Source organism: Cervus elaphus, chromosome 8 (genome assembly GCF_910594005.1).
Source record: "Cervus elaphus chromosome 8, mCerEla1.1, whole genome shotgun sequence".
Lineage (NCBI taxonomy): Eukaryota > Metazoa > Chordata > Mammalia > Artiodactyla > Cervidae > Cervus > Cervus elaphus.
Genome location: NC_057822.1, coordinates 48,362,776 through 48,383,000, shown reverse-complemented (window position 1 = coordinate 48,383,000; position 20,225 = coordinate 48,362,776). Strand labels below are relative to the sequence as shown.

Sequence of the window (20,225 nt, the reverse complement as noted above, 5' to 3'; positions counted from 1 at the left end):
ACCATAAGTATCCTTCAAAAACACTAAAACCTGATTCTCTTGACAGTTCTTTCCTCAGAGAGATTTTTAAAAAGGATTTTGAGTAATTCTAATATAACTTGCAGGGCTCACCTACATATACCACATAAAATGCAGTAAGAGAAAGAAATCTTATTATGATGACAAGTATTGTGACTATGTCTTTAATTTTTTCTAAACCTATTATAAATAATAATTTCTAATTATTAGAATCAGGAAGGCATATTTAACTTCAATACAAAATTAAATTTTTTATTCAAAGAGTTCTACAGGCAAAGTTTTAAATATAATAAGGAGAAAAATCAACCTTCTCTTTAAGTATTACTGCACCAGATATCTCAGCAAATAAGTTACTCCTTGGCAATGTCATGCTGAGATGGGTGTTTTGGATAACTACTTTGGTTTGGAGTCCTTAGGGTATGTGTCTCACTAATCTATAAAAAAAATTTTCAGCACAATTAAGATGATGCAAATTTTTATAGAATAAGAAGCTGTACAAATTTACTGATCAGGAAAAATAATTATTTCTTTCTAAAGATTTTCTTCTACACATACAATATTCCAATAAGCCATGAAGACAATACTTGACTTTAATAAAAAGTTGAGAGAATAGGCATTTAATTCTTATTCTCCAACATTATCATTATTTAATTAGATGACAGCAATCAGAGATTCCTGTTCTTCACTCAAAATTCTCTGCAAAATTACAGTATTACCCATAGTTTTATTTCCTCTGATATTATAATGTAACTCAATTCAGAGGCAGCATATGCAAAGGGTAAAAGCACAGGCCCAGAAACAAGCTTGCCAGTGTCAAATACTGGCTCCACTATTTTCTTGCTATGTGATTTTGGGCAAGAATTTATCCTGGCCTCTTTTTTTCTATCTGTGAACACAGCTATAATAACGGTAGCTACCTCAAAGGACTGCCCTACAGATCAAATGACCTAACAGTCACGTAGTTCTTGCCACAATATCCAAAATATAAGAGCTCTAAGAATGTTAGCAATCCTAACTCATCTCATCATATAAAGTGTTAGCAGACTTATTTATTTAAAAACAGGCACTTCTACTATTTTACCTAAATACATGTATTTTGAATAGAGTAGCCAGAAGAGTTAACAAAACACAGAAATATAAATACACTTCAGGAGACTGGGAGTCAACCTCAAGAACAACTAAGCTGAAGCTCAAAGGCCTAGAGGCTGTAGGACACATGCCGTCCATGCTAACATGCGACAGGCATAGGAAACTAATAGCAGCTTCAGTTATGAGTCTTAAGCTGAAAGTCACAAAAAGAGATGCTCAGAACTGGAAGTGCTGATTTAAACCTAAGCTGCTTCACACATGGATAAACCTGTAGCATACTCTAAAGGGAGTAGCTGCAAGGATTTGTTTAATCCTAAACAACAATGGGGAGGTCAGTTAGTGTTTATTTAACAGTACCCACCTGTAATGAAACGATCTAAAGGCATCACAGGAGCAACATGAGGTGTGGCTTGTGTAACAAGAAGATTGATCAGATCTTGTTTAAAATTTTTCAGTGTAAGCAATGCTCTTGCAACAAGGCCACCCATAGAATGACCGATTATTGCCACACTTTTTGGAGCAAATTCTTGACCCTATTAAAAAAAAAATCACCAAGGCATGATTAAGGATTAGAATCACAGTAAACATAATAAATACTTCTCTCAACATATAAGCAATTTTATTGAAAAAAGAAGAATAAACTATTTATATAATCTCCCTTAGTAAGACAGAAATACATTTTCATACACCTGTAATTAGTATACACATTTTTGTGTTCTGTTTTGTGTTCTGCAAGCATTTTTAAAAGTTAGGCTTTGGTTTTCTGAACCAAAGTCAAAACACCTGGTCTAGCAAATCATGTTTTTACCATTTGTTATACTGTATGTAAGAGGTGTGATTACATTTGGTGTATATCAGAATATTAGATTTTATAGGATATATAAAGTCAGATCACTTATTGGAAAGTGGAGGTATCACAAAAAAGCCACAACTATGTCAGTTGCCATAGCAATGTACTATTGCATCATATTGATATATCTTACCTCATTAAATTATTTCTCTATTGTGGGCCTGCGCTTAAAAAGGAGTCAGTAATCCACATTTATTCACTGATAATTACATACTTTAATTTTTAAAGTAAGTATTTCTTTTTAAAAAATCTTTTCTATCTCCATATAGTATCCTCGGTTCCACTACCAAACTTCTGTTCATCACCTTCCGCACTGTTCCTTCACCCAGGCCTTCTCCCCTGTTACTATAATCTGGGCCTCACGCAGAACCAGAGTTAACAGAATAGACCTGAGACTGCTATCCTTAAGACTGACTGTATTCAAGGTTGGCTCTGGTTTGCTGTCTGGGACCACAGACTTTGGAAGGGCTCCCATCATTTCCTAAATGATAACAATGGCTCATACCGAAACTGCTTTGTAAACACGGCTTTTGTTGAACGCCTTCAGCCTTATTTTTGTTGGGATTTTGGCACACGGGAGGCGCAGGCACAAGGTGTCCAGGTGACTGGCCCTCAGGAAAACCTTGGCTACTGAGTCTCTAGGGAACGTCTCTCACAGATGACACTGCATGCCTGTCACAAGCATTGCTGCAGGAATTAAATGCACCCAGAGTGACTTTCCTGCAAAGGGACATGGGGAAGCTTCACCTGGCTTCTCTGGACTTCACCCCATGCACCTTTTCTCTTTGCCAATTTTGCTTAGTATCCTTTCACGGTAATAAACCATAACCATGAGAACAACTATATGCTGAGGCCTATAAGGCCTCCTGGAGAAACATCAGCCTGAGGATAGTTCTGGTGATGTTCCAAAACATACTTGATCTTAGCAAAAGCCAAACCCTACATATGTGCTCTGAAACCTATCCCCTTTGGCCTTCTCAAGGACATCACTCTGGCAATTCTTCTCACTTTCTTCCTGAATTATTGTTTCTGTCTACTAGATCATTCTCACTAGTATATAAATATGGTCTTCCCCACTGGCTCAGAGGGCAAACAATCTGCCTGAAGTGCAAGAGACACAGAAGATGTGGATTTAATCCCTGGTCAGGAAGATCCCCTGGCGGAGGAAATGGCAACCTACTCCAGTATTCTCATCTGAAAAATGCCATGGACAGAGGAGCCTGGTGGGCTACAGTCCAAAGGGTCACAAAAAGTCAGACACAATTGAGAACTAAGCAAAAACAACTACTAGATCATTCTCACTAGTATATAAATATACTGTTATTCTCTCTTAAAAAGTAAAAACTTTATTTTTACTTCTACTTTAGCAACCACATCTTTCTTAATATACCATATATATATATATATATATATACACACACACACACACACACTGTTTTGAAGAGCAAAACTCTTCAAAAACAGTTGTCTGCACAGTACTTGCTGTCTCCAATTTCTCAAACACCCTTAAACACATTCTGATCAGGTTTTCCCCTGCAACACTCTTTTAAAACTGCACTTATCTGGTCACCAAGGAATCTAAAGATCAATTCTCAATCCTCACCTTACTTGACCTATCAATGGCAATTTACATAGCTGATCACTTATTCCTCTTTGAAAATACTTTGCTTGGTTTCCTTGATGAGATACTCTTACGGTTCTCCTCTTACCTCACTGACTGCTCCTTTTTAGTCTCTTGCTGGTTCCTTCTTATCTCCCCTCATCTCTCTTAATACTGGTGTGACTCAGACCTCAGTCCCTAAATATCTTCTTTCACATCTTGAACCCATTAGTGGTCTCATACAGTCTCATGGCTCTAACTATATCTCAGTTCCGTTCAGTTCAGGCGCTCAGTCATGTCCAACTCTTTGCGACCCCAGGGACTGCAGCACGCCAGGCCTCCCTGTCCATCACCAACACCGAGTTTACTCAAACTCATGTCCATTGAGTTGGTGATGCCATCCAACCATCTCTTCCTCTGTCTTCCCCTTCTCCTCCCGCCTTCAATCTTTCTGAGCATCAGGGTCTTTTCCAATGAGTCAGTTCTTCGCATCAGGTAGCCAAAGTATTGGAACTTCAGCTTCAGCATCAGTCCTCCCAATGAATATTCAGTACTGATTTCCTTTAAGATGGACTGGTTGGATCTCCTTGCAGTCCAAGGGACTCTCAAGAGTCTTCTCCAACACCACACTTCAAAAGCATCAATTCTTCGCACTCAGCTTTCTTTATAGTCCAACTCTCACATCCATACATGACTACTGGAAAAACCATAGCCTTGACAAGACAGACCTTTGTTGGCAAAGTAATGTCTCTGCTTTTTAATATGCTTTCTAACTACATCTATATGCTGTCAATCCTCAAGTTATTATCTCCACACTGGATCTCTTCTCCTGAACTCTAACCTTAAACTACAACTGCATGCTAGCTACACTTGGGATGTCTAAAATGTACCTTAAATACAATCTGTCTAGAACTGAACTCTTAATATCCTTTAGATCTGTTCCTCCTACATTTTTCCCCACGCTGGTTAATGATAATTAAATTCTTTTAGTTTTTCTAGTTTGAAATGAAGTGTTAGTCTCTCAGTCATGTCTGACTCTTTGCAACCCCATGGACTGTAGCCCACTAGGCTTCTCTGTCCACAGAGTTCTCCAGGCAAGAATACTGGAGTGGCTTGCCATGCCCTTCTCCAGGGGATCTTCCTGACCCCTGGGTTGAATCTGGGTCTTCTGCATTGCAGGCAGATTGTTTACCATCTGAGCCACCAAGGAAGCCCTTTTTCTAGTTTGGGTCATCCTTAACTCTTCTTTTTCTCTCACATTACCCCTCCATACCTGAACTGCCAGCAACTCCTGTTGCCTTTGAGATTTATACCAGTCTGACCATTTCCTATCATCTCCACTGCTATCAACTTGATCCAACCAAAATTATCTTGCCAAAATTACTTCAATAGTTTCCTAACTGGCCTCTCTACTTCTACCTTTACATCCCTTCAGTTTATCCTCAAAAGCATACTGACACCAGAATGAAACTGTTATAACCTAAAACAGGGCTTCCCAGGTGACTCAATGGTAAGGAATTTGCCTGCCAATGAAGGAGAAACAGGTTTGATCCCTAGACCAGGAAGATTCCACATGTTGCAAAGCAACTAAGACCGTGGGTCACAACTATTGAGCCTGCGCTACTGAAGCCCGAATGCCTAGAGCTCATGCTCTGCAACAAGAGAAGCCACTGCAATGAGAAGTCCATGAACTGCAGTAGAGAGCAGTCCCTACTCTCAACGACTACAGGAAAAGCCCGAGCAGCAACAAAGACCCAGCAGAGCCAAAAATAAATAAAAAATAAAAAGAAAAAACCTAAAGCAGAACATGCTATTCCTTTGTTCAAAAACCTCTTTAGAAAAAAAAAAAAAAAACCTCTTTAGTGGCTTTCTGTATCATTGAATAAAAGGCAAAACTCTTAAAACTGCCTGCAAGACTCTACAAACTGCCTTCCTCCCAAACTTCCCTTCTACTAACTTACTGTTCCAGCCATATCAGACTAGTTTTTCCTGAAATACAGGACCCATCTGTTTGCCTCATATCTTTGTTCCCTCTTCCTACAGTACTTTCCCTAGGTATCTAAATAGGCTAAGTGAGTAAGTAAGTGAAGTTGCTCAGTCGTGTCGGACTCTTTGCGACCCCATGGACTGTGACCCACCAGGCTTCTCTGTCCATGGGATTCTCCAGGCAAGAATACTAGAGTGGGTTGCCATTTCCTTCTCCAGGGGATCTTCTCGACCCAGGGATCGAACCTGGGTCTCCTGCATTACAGGCAGATGCTTTAACCTCTGAGCCACCAGGGAAGCCATTCCCTCATATCCTTCAGTTCAGTTCAGTCGCTCCGTCGTGTCCGACTCTTTGCGACCCCATGAATCGTAGCACGCCAGGCCTCCCTGTCCATCATCAACTCACAGAGTTTACTCAAACTCATGTCCATGGAGTCGGTGATGCCATTCTAGCCATCTCATCCTCTGCTGATCCCTTCTCCACCTGCCCCCAGTCCCTCCCAGCATCAGGGTCTTTTCCAATGAGTCAACTCTTCACATAAGGCGGCCAAAGTATTGGAGTTTCAGCTTTAGCATCAGTCCTTCCAGTGAACACCCAGGACTGATCTCCTTTAGGATGGACTGGTTGGATCTCCTTGCAGTCCAAGGGACTCTCAAGAGTCTTCTCCAACACCACAGTTCAAAAGCATCAATTCTTCGGCGCTCAGCTTTCTTCACAGTCCAACTCTCACATCCATACATGACCAATGGAAAAACCATAGCCTTGACTAGATGGACCTTTGTTGGCAAAGTAATGTCTTTGCTTTTTAATGTGCTATCTAGGTTGGTCATTAACTTTCCTTTCAAGGAGTAAGCGTCTTTTAATTTCATGGCTGCAATCACCGTCTGCAGTGATTTTGGTGCCCCAAAAAATAAAGTCAGCCACCGTTTCCACTGTTTCCCCATCTATTTCCCATGAAGTGATGGGACCAGATGCCATGATCTTAGTTTTCTGAATGTTGAGCTTTAAACCATTTTTTCACTCTCCTCTTTCACTTTCATCAAGAGGCTCTTTAGATCTTCTTCACTTTCTGCCATAAGGGTGGTGTCATCTGCATATCTGAGGTTATTGATATTTCTCCCAGCAATCTTGATTCCAGCTTGTGCATCTTCCAGCCCAGCGTTTCTCATGATGTACTCTGCATATAAGTTAAATAAGCAGGGTGACAATATTCAGCCTTGACGTACTCCTTTTCCTATTTGGAACCAGTCTGTTGTTCCATGTCCAGTTCTAACTGTTGCTTCCTGACCTGCATATAGGTTTCTCAAGAGGTAGGTCAGGTGGTCTGGTATTCCCATCTCTTTCCAAATTGTCCAGTTTATTGTGATTCACACAGTGAAAGGCTTTGGCATAGTCAGTTTGTATCAAATTGTCTGTGTCTCAACAGAGGTCTTCACTGGGTGCCCTTATTTATAATTGTAGTCTACCTTCAACTACCTATCTCCCTTTTCTGTTTTTAATTCCTGATATTTATCACAAGATAGTATGCATTTTTCTTATTTATGATGTTTTCTGCCTGCCTCTCCCTATTGGAACATAGTTCCATGAGGGCTTAGATTTCTGTTTTATTCATTCCTATATTTGCATGCATACTCACATGAAGAACAAATGTGGTTTCTTCCATCTAAAACGTCCTCTCACTTTCCCATACCCAAGTCACATCCATCCAACAAGACTGAGTTGTCTCTTAACCCCTAATATACTTGCTTGTAACAGAAATAACACTTTCTAAAAGCCTCAATTTAAAAGAAAGTCTATTAGTTCTATTGAAAATGTAACATGTATTTGTTAGAGAAAACAAGACAACAACAAAAAAAAGAAGAAAAACAAAGCACCTAATACATAACATTAGAGACACAATTGTTTTTTGGGAAAGACATTTATGGAATTAAATCTCATTTTGAAATCACATCTAATTTATCTTATCTAATAACTATCAGATATGTAAAAGGTTCTGCTTCATCTTACGGCTTGTTTTATCCTACAATAAGTGTAGATTTAAGCTAAAAAATATTTGAAGTAATTTTAAAATGCTGACTTAGGTAACGAATCAAGACACCTAAATTTCATTTTCAAGATACACTGGAATACTAATGACTGGATGACTGTAGCTTTACAGTTAAGTCTTGAATCAGGCAATGCAGGACCTCCAACTTTGTTCTTTCCAAGATGGGTCTTTTTTTTATTATTTGTTGCTTTGATTCTTTCCACATAAGCATATCAGTTAAAAAAAAAGAACTACTGGTATTTGATTTGTTGAGCATTGAATCTTTTGGTCTATTTGGGGAAAATTTACATCTTAACCTTGAGTATTCTAAACCATAAAGTTGGTCTGTTCATTTATTTTGGATTTCTTTAATTTCTACCAGAAGGGTTTGCAGTTTTCAGTGAACAGATCTTGCACATCTTTCACTAAATTTATTTAGTGAAAGATGTGCAAGATCTGCATTTCAAAACTTCACCTTCCATTTGATCACTGATTTCTAAATACTGACCATTTACCTGTGGTTCTGCTAAAATCACTTATGAATCCTAAAACTATACTTCTAACTACTACTATTTTAATCTTACAAATTCTGATGACATGTTTTCATTTTAATTCAATTCAAAACATTTTTAAATTTCACCCGTGATTTTCCTTTTAACCTCTGGGTTATCTAGAAGTCATTTCCAAACATTTGAGGATTTTCCAGATACCTTTTTGCTGACATTTCTAATTTAATTCTGTTATGTTCAGAAAATAAACCCTGTATGACATCAGTCCTGACATTGAGACTTGTTTTATGGCTTGACATGTGGCATATCTTAGTAAATGTTCCGTGTGTGCTGAAAGAGATCATAGCTTGTTCAGTTGTTGGGTGTGGCCTATAAATATCAGCAAGCCCAGCTTGTTTCTACAGTTGGTGGACATGTTCTATAAATGTCAACAGGTCAAGCTGATTAACAGTGTTAACATCTTGTATACTTTACTGGTTTTCTATTTATTTCATCAATTATTGAGAGAGGTTGTTGAAATTATCCACTCTAATTGTGAATTTACCTATTTTTCCTCTAGTTTGTTAATTCTGCTTCATCAACTTGGAAGCTCTGCTACTAGCTGCATACTCCCTTGAGATTCTTTGGCCTTCCTGATGAGCTGACTCTTATTACCAAGAAATGTCCCTCTTTTTCAGTGTAATGTCTTTTGTCCTAGACTCTATTTAGTTGATACTAAGATTGCCATGCTAACTTTCACACTATCTGTATTTGTATGTGTATTTTTTCCATTCCTTTACATTTCTTAATCAGGATTTTTAAATCTAAAATGGCTTTTGCTTTCCAGTACTCAGATTAGCATACAGTTTGGTGGGTCTTGTTTTTTTAATCCAGTCTGACAAGATCTTCCTTTTAATTGGAGTGTTTAGTCCATCTACAATTAACAGAATTATTGATAGCTGCACTGAACTCTTTTATCTTGCCATTTGTTTTCTGTTTGTCCCATCTGTCTTGCGGTTCTTTCCTTTCAGATTGAATACATTTTATTGTACTTCACTGATACTGCATTTTTAATAAATCAAAGGTCTATGGCAACTTTGCACTGAGCATGTCTATTTGTGCCATTTTCCAATAATATTTATTCACTTTGTGTCACATTTTGGTAATTATCGCAATGTTTCAAACTTTTCCATTTTATTTGTTATGGTAAGCTGTGTGATCACTGACCTCTGATGTTATGATTATGAAGGTTCAAATGATGGTCAGCATTTCTTAGCAATATTTTAAAATTAAGGTATGCACATTGTTAAAAACATGACGCTATCGCACACTTAAGAGTCCACGGTATACTGCAAACATAACTTTGTATGAACTAGACCCCCCAAAACTCATGAGACTTGCTTAACTGCAGTGTCTGCTTTATTGCGGCAGTCTGGAACCTAACCTGCAGTATCTCTGAAGTAGATCTGTATTTCTTCTCCATTTGCTCTTTAGCTGCATCTCCTTTTTTGTTGTTGTTACTCTAGAAATTACAATGTACAACCTTATCAGTCTATCATGAATTAACATTACACTTCTTACTGTAGTGGAATAATTCTATCTATTCCTCTTCCTATCTTTTCACCATTAGTATATATTTTCCTTCTAAATAAATTATAAACCTCATAATGAATTCATTACTGGAAATAAATTTTTTAACCTTTTAACTCTGAACCAATTGGAGACACTGGCGCTCTAATCCTAACCCTTCCTCCTTGGTGTGCTATTGCCTTGTATTGCCCTGTGCATACATAATGTAGCACTCAAAGACTGAAAGAATCGAATCTCAAGAGCTCCTATCTATGCCTAGGTCTTTGTTCTCTTCTTCTACTCTGACCACAAACCTAGCCATGTCAGTAGTCCCAAATGCCAGCCCCTGCCTTCTTCAGCTTAGTGACTTCAATTTGCTCTGTTTCACCTCTAAAAATTTTACCCCATGGTCTGGAAAATGCTTCCAGGCAGAAAGCTGGGCACTCAAGGAGCTCACATCACATGTTTTCCCTCTTTTGGTGATCATAGATCTTTACCATTTGGTTGTCCAACATCTAAAAACATGTGCTTCAGATATTTTCACCAGTTTTATAATTGTTTATATATGGAAGTGGTCTACTCTAGTACCAGTTATGTAGACAATTAGCAGAATTACCAAACTAGAGGGAAAAATAGGTAAATTCACAATTAGTGTTGATAATTTCAACAAATCCATACTAATGGATTTAGGAAATGCACTGCACTCCTAATTTGTATATAAAGGAAAAAAAATTTGTTTTCCCAAAATTCACAAGAAAGAGTTCTTGTAAACTGAATTTGAACTTCAAAACCCATGACTGAATTCAAAGCAATAGAACTTCACACAAGAAAACCTTTGTGCCACCTTTGCTTCAACTTCTGTGTGTGTGTGTGTGTTTGTACACACACAACTCTTTGGACCTCACGGACTGTAGCCTACCAGGCTCCTATGTCCGTGGAATTTTCCAGGCAAGAATACTGGAGTAGCAGCCATTTCCCACTCCAGCAGATCTTCCTGACCCAGGGATCGAACCTGTATCTCATGCACTGGCAGGAGGATTCTTTACCGCTGAGCCATCTGGGGAGCTCATGTAAACAAATAATTTAAAATACGCTGAGTCTCTTCAACAAACAAAAAAAGATACCAGTAGGCTGATCACTATTGATCTCCATGATTATCTCATACCTTATAGAGCTTGAGAATTGTTTTAATGCATTCATGCACAAACTTGGTCTGTTTCTGAAGACTTCCACCATACAGTGCCACCAGTTCTTCATTGAAATTCACACTAAAGAAGTCAAAGTGGTACTTGAAGTCAATGTCTTCGGCTTTTCTAAGTGCAATAGAGCCAATAGAACGAACTGCAGAGGAAAAGGATTAAGTGCATATGAAACAAAAATTTTTAAAGTTTCTTCTAAAGCTTCAAAGTCTCTTAACAAATAACTATCTCTCACACTGAATAAAACCTACTTTAGGGTGACATCCTTAATAGTATCAATTTAGAAGAACAAACCCACCTAGCAATTGTGTGTCTTGTTCTATAAATTTTTAAAAATTAAATATAAAGTGAATGGTTCATTCATTCTCTACCTGTTTCCCCTTCAGTAAGGGCAATAGCAGCTAAAAGGGAAGAAAGGAATCCTTGAGTAATAAGAAGTAGGAACTTTGTCAAACTTGAGGATTTTAAGAGTGAGAAAATCCTACAAGAAATGTCTGCTCATTACAGCTCATCACAATGGTTTTAAACACTCATGGAAGATTTGTCTTTTTTCTTACACATGACATCACTGTAAGTCAATCTTGTCATGCTCTACCTTCTAAATATTTCCCCAATCAAGCCTTCTTCACCACTTCCACCACTACCTTCCTAATCCAAGCATCATCATCTCTTGCCTGAACTACTCTAATAGTTTCCTAAACAGGCTCTCTGCTTCTACTGTTTAACGTTGTGATAAAGCACATATATGTATATAAGTAATATACATATATTGTGATAAATATGACATATACTATACATATATAGTGATAGGTGTGTATATATATGTATGTATATACATATAAACAATTTTTTAAATTGCTGGTCTCTTAATTTCAAATGTAATTCTCATTTCCCACAATCATACTCTCTAGGTTTTAGGTTTAGTAAACAAAATATTTGTTTTCCACTCCATTTTTTAAACATATATAATTCACAAACTATGTAACTCATTGTGCAAAGCATACAATTTAATGATATTTTGTATAGTCAGAGAGGTATACAATCGTTTTCTGCAATCTAACTTCAGACATTTTTTAATCACTCCCAAAAGAAAACCCTTTACTCATTAGCAGTTACTCTTCATTCTTCTCTTCCTCCTAATTCCTAGAAAGCACTAATATATATGTGTGTGTGTGTATATAAAACTGAATCACTTTGCTGTACACCTATAACTAACACAACACTGTAAATCAACTATACTTTAATTTTTTAAAAGATCTAAGATAAAAAAATCAGTAAAAGTTACTTTTACTGTATTAAAAAAAAATGTTAAGTGGAAGAAGCCAGTCACAGAATAATATACACTCAATGATTACAGTGAAAATTTAAGAGTCCAAAATTGGGACTTCCTTGGTGGTCCAGTAGTTAAAACTTGGTGCATCCACTGCAGGGGGCACAGGTTCAATCCCTGGTTGGGAAACTAAGATTCTGCATGCTGAGTGGCATGGCCAAAAATAAAAATAATAATAAAATAAAAAATATCAGCGCCTCTTTAAAAAAAAAAATTCTTAATAGCCCCAAATAAGTAGAATGAATTAGAGATACACACTAAGATGCTAAAACTATAAAGAAAGTAAAGAAAATGACTACCTTAAACTGAGGATTGTGGCTTCATCTAGAAGGAAGGGAGGGAGCTTTAATCAGGAAAGGGCACATAGGGGCTTCCAGGGTGCTGCCGACCTTGTACTTCTTGACTTGAGTATGGCCCCTGGGTACTCACTTTATAATCATTTTTAACCAAATAGCAATAGTCTACACATTTTTCTGTTTATGTGTTATACTTCAAGTACAATGACTAAATTTTAAAAATCAGAGTTTATCATTCCCTACCCAAACTCTCCAATAGTTATCCATCACATTTAAATCAAAATTCTAAGTCTCTTCCACAGCTTTTATGATACAGCCTGTGGCTACTTTTCCATCCTCATCACTTTTTACCTCTAGTCTCAGTAGCCTTGAGTGCACCAAACACGTTTCTGCTTCCACGTCTTCCCTGCAACAGCACCATACCTCAGTCCCCTGCCACACTCAAGCCTCTGCTCAAAATGTCATCTCCGCATACTGGCCACTTCGTCCAGTCACCTCTTGACCCTGTCTGTCCTTTATCCCTTACTCGTTTATTTTTCTAACTTTTAACATTACTGGCATACTAATATCTAGAATATCTAGAATACTGCCTAATATCTAAAACACTGCCTGGCTCATGGTAGGTGCCCCATAAATATTTGCTAGCTAAATAAATAAACATGTAAGTAATTATACTTTGTTGTTGTTCAGTCACTAAGTCGTGTCCAGCTCTTTTTGACCCCATGGACTACAGCACAGCAGGCTTCCCTGTCCTTCACTATCTCCCAGAGTTATACTAAAGGTTGAAATAATTCTATTCTTATTATATAAAAGAACACGTCATTTAATAACAATAAGGGGATTTTAGCTGAAATTACTTCTACATTGCTTGACTGTTACACTAGGAATAACTGCTATATTTCAATTTGGAATATGTACACAGATCTTCCCCCCAACCCTACCTTTCTGTGTTTGCCTCCATATTTCTAGATCTAATTTAAATAACTCCAAAAGAAAGACATCAATCTCCTCTCTTTCTCAGCATAACTTAAACCACCGATTTACTTCTCTAGTCAATGCTTTAGGTTCTGTTTTGTGTACCTTCAATTTCTAACATAAACCTCTTACCTCTACCGATTCCCAAATCCCTATATCATCTATTTATCATCATCTTCTCCTACTTATTCTCTGCAAAGTGGCTTTCAACTTTTTTTTATAAACTTGTCACATACTTCTCTCAGACAAAATGTCGTATATTTGTGTCTCCCAGTATGCATAGTGAAGTAGTTAATGCAGAGTATGTGTCTGAATGAATTCTTTAACTGAATTCACAGCTTTCAAAATTATTTTTGAGACTTACCTTGCTTATAACTTCCAGCATTACCAGGAAGAAAGAGAACAGGAATACCCGTTAAAGGGAGAACTTTGTGTTCTTCAGCATAGGACCCTTCTCCATAAAGATATAATTCATAAGCAGGATAGCGTTTTGCCAGTTTCTTTGGAAGTTCAATTTTCTATAGGAAAGAGAAAGCAATTTCACTTTAATCTGTTTTAGTAATACAATTCAGTCTCACTATACCCAATTCTGAATTATACAAATTAGATTTAGTACAATATAAAAACGTTACTGATGATAAAAACTACACTTAATGAACAACAAAGTTCTACTTTTAGTTTACACATATGAAGCATCTGTCTTGAATTATGTGAGTTTTAAACCATGAAGCCTTCAAGAAAACATAAAATGAGACTACTTAAATTCTAATAAATAGAAACTACTCAAAATAGCTACTGACAAGTGAAAAATACTGGTTTATGTCAGCATGCTCTATGTTAACATAATTGAAAATGCATTTATTATCAGTTATCAATTATACTTAGAAATGATAAAAGCTTTTCATTATTAAATGAATTCTTTTTTGCTATTTTAAACTGTTTGGTAATGTCTCTCTCCTTTTACTCAGGCCCTATTATATACTCCAAGCTGTTGCATCATTCAAAGGAAAGTAACTTTGTTTTATAATGCAACTTTCCTACCGCTCAACTTAATATGCTTGACCTACAATATGCTAACAAATTAATCGAATCTTACAGCCATGACTTGGTCAAGACATGGACAGTCTTCTCACCACAAAGATTCCAATGAATTAGCATCTGTTTCAGCTTTCATGACCTGGTGCATGGTTTGTCAGCAAGCCTAAAACTACTCTGTAATTCATATTATTATTTTCCAAATGAGCCAGTAATTGACATTTCTTTCAACAAAATATAAATGAAGTCTTAATGTCATCCCGAAAAGGTAGGCATCTATAAAATTAGTAGTAAAGCATAAGCTCTTCTTCGGCTCCTTTTTTTTTTTAAACCCCTAAGGGATAGAGACCATTAAGGGCTTCCCTGGTGGCTCAGACAGTAAAGAATCTGCCTGCAATGCAGGAGACCTGGCTTAGATCCCAGGGTTGGGAATACCCCCTGGAGAAGAGAATGGCAACCCACTTCAGTATTCTTGCCTGGAGAACTCCTTGGACAGAGGAGCCTGGAGGGCTACAGTCCATGAGGTCACAAAGAGTTGGACACGACTGAGCAGCCAACACTGAGACTGAGAGGCCATTAAAAACGAAACCAGTTACACTGAACAGTAGATATTATTTAAACTGACATCAAGAGATTTAATGATCTAGCAGTAATAGATCCCCTGGAGAAGGAAATGGTAACCCACTCCAATACTCTTGCCTGGAAAATCCCATGGACGGAGGAGGCTGGTAGGCTACAGTCCATGGGGTTGCAAAGAGTCAGACACGACTGAGTGACTAAACTAAACTAGTAATATGCACGTGCTTGGTAAAAATTTTAACTACTGAGTGAATTTTGAAAGTTGCAAATTGGTAATGACTACTGAAAAAAATCACTGTTCTAAAAAGAATAATTCTGATCATTTATGCAAATTCCTGAATATTTGAGGATAGTACCATAAACAATCTGTGCCAATAACACCATGAAAACAACTTCAGAGACTGTGAGCTTCTTGTGTAAGTTACTAGCAACTTTATCTCCTCAAATATTCAAAATACAGAGATACCAATTTGCTTTAAGATGTGTTTATGTACCTCAACTCAAATTAGTTCCAATATTAATTATGCACAGTAAATAATAAAAAATAAAAGTGATGTAATATTTTGTTCTTTAGGTATAAATTATGCAAAAAAAATGAGAGAACAAGGGAACAGTTATCTTAACTCCTTGTAATTTAGCACACTATTTGAGACAGTAGCACACACACAGTAGGTTCTTTTTAGGACGCTGACTAAACAAGAGTTTTGAACGAGCTGAAAACTAACTAAGAAGGATAGGAACTATCAAATACATCCAAAAAAGTATTTAATTCCCTGGAGACAGAAAAATAAGCAAAAGAATATTATTTGATAAATTTCATAATCTACTATTATAAAAGCAATTTTATACTGAGACAATGTACATTTAAAAATATGACTGCATATAATATGGAGTAGAAAAAGCATAAAGATGGAAAAAAAGACATAGAACAGAAACATAAAGTGGGAATCGTAGGCAATGGCAAAACTGCATTTCCAACAAAACTCAAGTTGGGAGTAAGTGGCAGGAAAAGACAGGAAGGGTATTGCCTAGAGGACAGAAAAGATATTGCCTGAGGACAGAAAAGATATAGGTATACAAAAGGATGACGATTAAAACACAGAAGGTGGTCAAGGAGTTTAAAAAAAGAAAACATTTATAGCAACAGGACTCCAATATATTTTAAATTGATTATTTTAAATGAGAACTCTCCCCCACAAAAGGCTAACAATCCACAGTCCATACTGCTGTCAAGAAATAACCTTGTTAAAACATACACCTTATGTGTCTCCTCACTACACACAGACAATAAACACTTGAGGGGTCCTTTAAAACCTGGTTCTAATTATTCTTACCTACTTCCTTATAATTTATATATGGCATATTTTAAATGTTTTAATATGTTCCAAAATTCAAGATTCAACAGGGTATATACTAAAAAAGCTCTACTACCCTTGGGTTCATTAGTTATCCAATTACCAATCAGAAGGCAACCAGTGTTAGCAGTTTGTGCTTCCAGAAGTAGTAAACTACCCAGAAGTAGTTTACATATACAATATACACAAATATAAGCAAATGTGTCTTAGGTTATTTTCTCCTTTTCATTAAAATGATAACATACCACAAATACTATTTATGGAATATATCCTGGTTCCGTCCTACCTTCGCAAATGTTCTTTATTCCTGCAATTGTCTTGTTTCTGCACTGTGTGAACCACATACATATCCTACATTGCCCAGTACACAGCCTCTTCTCTATACCTGTTGACTACCCAAGATGAACATGGCAGCTCTCTTCTGTGAAGAGCCTTGTACACACTTACAATGAATTATAACGTTCAATACATTATATTTTGCCTATTCATTTCATCCCTATCTCCTTCATTATATTTTAAAGACAAATTTAAAGGCACAATGTCTGATTTACCTCGAATTCCTCCTCACCCAAATCCCGTATCTAAAATTTATTTACACAGGGAAGTCATTAAATGACATACTAAATAAACATCACACTTAATAACAAGATAAGCGATTTGCATTTCCCAATATCAGCATTTCCTTTCAGAGAGCAGGTCACATATCTAGAGGCAAATAAATTATTGTATGAAAAAACACAACACAGATGTTTTCGTCTCAAATTCTACAACTTGGCTAAAATGTAAGGCAAAAAGCTTTCAAGGATAATGTGTATTTTGCCTGGTAGGTTTGTGAAATGTTCAACTAACTCTGAATAAGTGAATCTAGGAAAACCAAAGGTAGAGGATTAAGAGATAATAATAAAAATTTAAATTCAAAACAATTTTTAGAGTTTCAAATTCTTATCCCACATTTTATTTTTAAAATGGAAAATCAAACTGAGCACGTTTCAACCAACGTTTTAAATGCCTCTAAAATTCTGCTAAAGAATATGTAAATGAGAAGTAAAAAAAGAAGAAAAGCATTAAGAAAGAGAAAAAAAAAACAAATCCAATAACTAGGATATTCCATACGCTGATACCAATGTGTGAACAACTAGAGCTTACTATAAAATATAACTAAAAGCAATATAAAAATATGTTTAGAACATTTTAAACAAATAATTGGTTCTTAATAGAAAGTGCCCAGTTATCCAGAAATCTCACTTATCATACTCAAAATGACTCATTTCTGTAGGCAGCTTCTGCAACCTAGTGTTCACAATAAAATGAAGAGTCAAACACAAATATTGTAGTGAATAAACACTTTTTACATCATAAAGATAAAAATTTACTGAAAATGTGTATCAAAACCCCTGCCACTCTAATATTACAGTACTAACATATTATTAACAGAAGTATAAAACCTCAAAAATAAATAAATAAAACCTCAAAACAGCAAAAATAAATAAGACTATTCAACAACAACAAAAAAACCCAAACAGCTCTTTTGCATTAGCTACACTAATTTTCTGTGTCTTTCCAGTCAATATTATGCTGCTTTGTTCCCAACACTAAGTGATTTCTACTACTTGAAATATTAAGATAGCTTCAATAATTGTGGATAATCCAAAAATAAATGGGAATTAGTATTGTATTGTTTCCATTTTAACCAAACTCTTCAATGCAGTACAAAACTAAAACGACCTACTTGAATCTACTGGGAGTTTTCTAATTAAACCAAAGAAAAATAAAAGATTATAAAGGCTCTATTTTCAGTTTTTTTAAAAATCTAAACTAAAAGCCCACATATTTAACTATATGTAGCCTCTGATAAACATAAACCACCATATTCATTTAGAAATTAAAAGACCACTGTAATATGCTAAAATCTGTTCCTTCAATAGCACCTGATATCAAAAGCTTCCATTTCCATATAAGCACTGATCCAAGGTAAATATCTCAAAACAAATCAAATCTAAATTCCATCCAAGGTAAAGATCTCAAAACAAATGAAATCTAAATTGAGATCCAAGGTAAAGATCTCAAAACAAATGAAATCTAAATTTGAATTCTGCCCATGGGAAAGAACGCTCTTCAGCAATTTAAACCTTAAGTAGTTTTAAGATCTAAATAATAGCAGGGTAATCAAATAATAAATAATATTCCTCCATAATGACCTGTACACGGAAACAACCAGGATCTGCATCCCTCACCTCAAAGAATAAATTTTCTATGGTTTTAAATGCATTTTATCAGTATGTGTATTATAGTACACATACTTTTTACGGTAGGGAGTTATCATTACAATATATATTCCATAATTAGGAGATGCATTTAGAAAGGAAAGAATCATTCCGGTGAAATTTCTTTGGATGCCTGTGTAATTTGTCACTCTTTTTACAGCTGGTCATGAATGAAATTCTAGAGTCTACCATGCTGAACCGATAAAGCAATTGTGATTGAAAATATCGAAAGAGGAAAGAAAGGTGGGGGCGGAGAGACAGAAAGAAGGGCCGGGTGTTTTTTAAATTGCAAACACAGTGAGAAAACCAAACCACCACCAGGAAACAGATTTTACTTTCAACTGGTAAGGGGCGACTCGCCTCTATACAGGGTACAAGACTAGGGGGCTCCGCAAAACCTTCCCAAGAGAAAACTGCGTTAGTTCCTCATTTATTTACTCATCAGGTCAGACTTTCACATCGAGGTAAATCCCTGGAGTCTCTAAAGCAGCCCTGGGAACTATCCAGGCAACATATGCTCTGTAGAAGCTTGGTTCCCTTCTAAAAAGCAAGAGCTGACACGCAAACTCCTGGGCGGGAAGGGAAGAATTTCGGCGTGTGGGAAGCAGAGGAGGGCTGGAGCACCTGTTAGGGCAGGAAGGCTGGGAGGAGGGATTTGGGGAAAGCTTTGGAAAGCTTTGGACTGCAGCTGCCTCTCCGGGGATGAGGGGCGTTGGGCCCGGCCCTTCTCCGCTTGGGATTCGGGACCGCGAACCGGGCGAGGAACCCGGAGCAACCTCGAGGGGGGGCGGGGAGGATGCTCCGGGAACCATCTATCACGGACCCCGCCGAGAAGAGAGGACAGAAAGGGCAGGAGAAGGGGACCGCGCGGGGCTGCGAAGTATTCTGGGGCGAAGAAAGCAGAGACGTGGTAGGGGGAAGGGGAAGGGAGAGGCGCTGGGAGCCGAGGCAGGGGAAACGCACCGAAGGGTAAGGCTGGAGGGGCCCGTGCCTCGGGGAGGCCAGCGAAGGGAGGGCAGAACCTCACCTGATACTCCGGGTACTCAAACATGTAGCTCATACTGCACTTATTTTCCTCAAAGCCGAAGAAGACGTCCCATAGCCCCACGGTGGCCATGAAGACCATGAGGGCATAAAACGCCAGGTTCCAGAGATTAACAGAGTGGAGTAACATGACGCCTCCGCCACCACAGCCGTGGGGCCCTCAGCCCTGACTGAGGAAGCAGAAGAACGTCCCGCTGCCCGCGCGGGAGCGAAACCCGAGCAGCGCGCGCCTGCGTGCACGCCCGGCCTGCCCGCGCGCCCGCCGCGCGTTGCGCCTGCGCGCAGCCTCTCCAAAGCCTTCCAGCCCAGCGTCCCCCTGGGAGAGCGGAGGCGGCGTTTGCCGCGGGAGCGCGAATCTGAGGGCTGAGAAAGGAGGGCGCGGAGTGGGCCGGGCTGGGGGGTGAGGGGAGGGGGAGAGGGCGCAAGGAAAAGGAGGGGAGGGGCGGGGCGGGCAATGAGCGGCCGGCTGGAGAGGAAGAAGAGCGGTAAAGGGGGGGACGAGAGCGGCACGGGAGGGCGCG

General features: G+C 37.9%; 1 protein-coding gene across 2 annotated transcripts in view; it reads right to left on the bottom strand.

The window, feature by feature from the left end:
- The window catches only part of PGAP1 (post-GPI attachment to proteins inositol deacylase 1), a 76,552-nt gene extending 56,597 nt beyond the window's left edge, over window positions 1-19,955 (bottom strand). For both annotated transcript variants that reach the window (XM_043910505.1, XM_043910506.1), the window contains exons 1-4: window positions 19,688-19,955; window positions 13,792-13,945; window positions 10,793-10,968; window positions 1,469-1,640 (exon numbers count right to left, since the gene is read on the bottom strand). In XM_043910505.1, the coding sequence (XP_043766440.1) occupies window positions 1,469-1,640; window positions 10,793-10,968; window positions 13,792-13,945; window positions 19,688-19,834 (649 nt within the window). In that variant the 5' untranslated portion in view covers window positions 19,835-19,955. The remainder of the gene's footprint in view (window positions 1-1,468; window positions 1,641-10,792; window positions 10,969-13,791; window positions 13,946-19,687) is intronic.
- Between the last annotated feature and the right edge of the window lie 270 nt (window positions 19,956-20,225).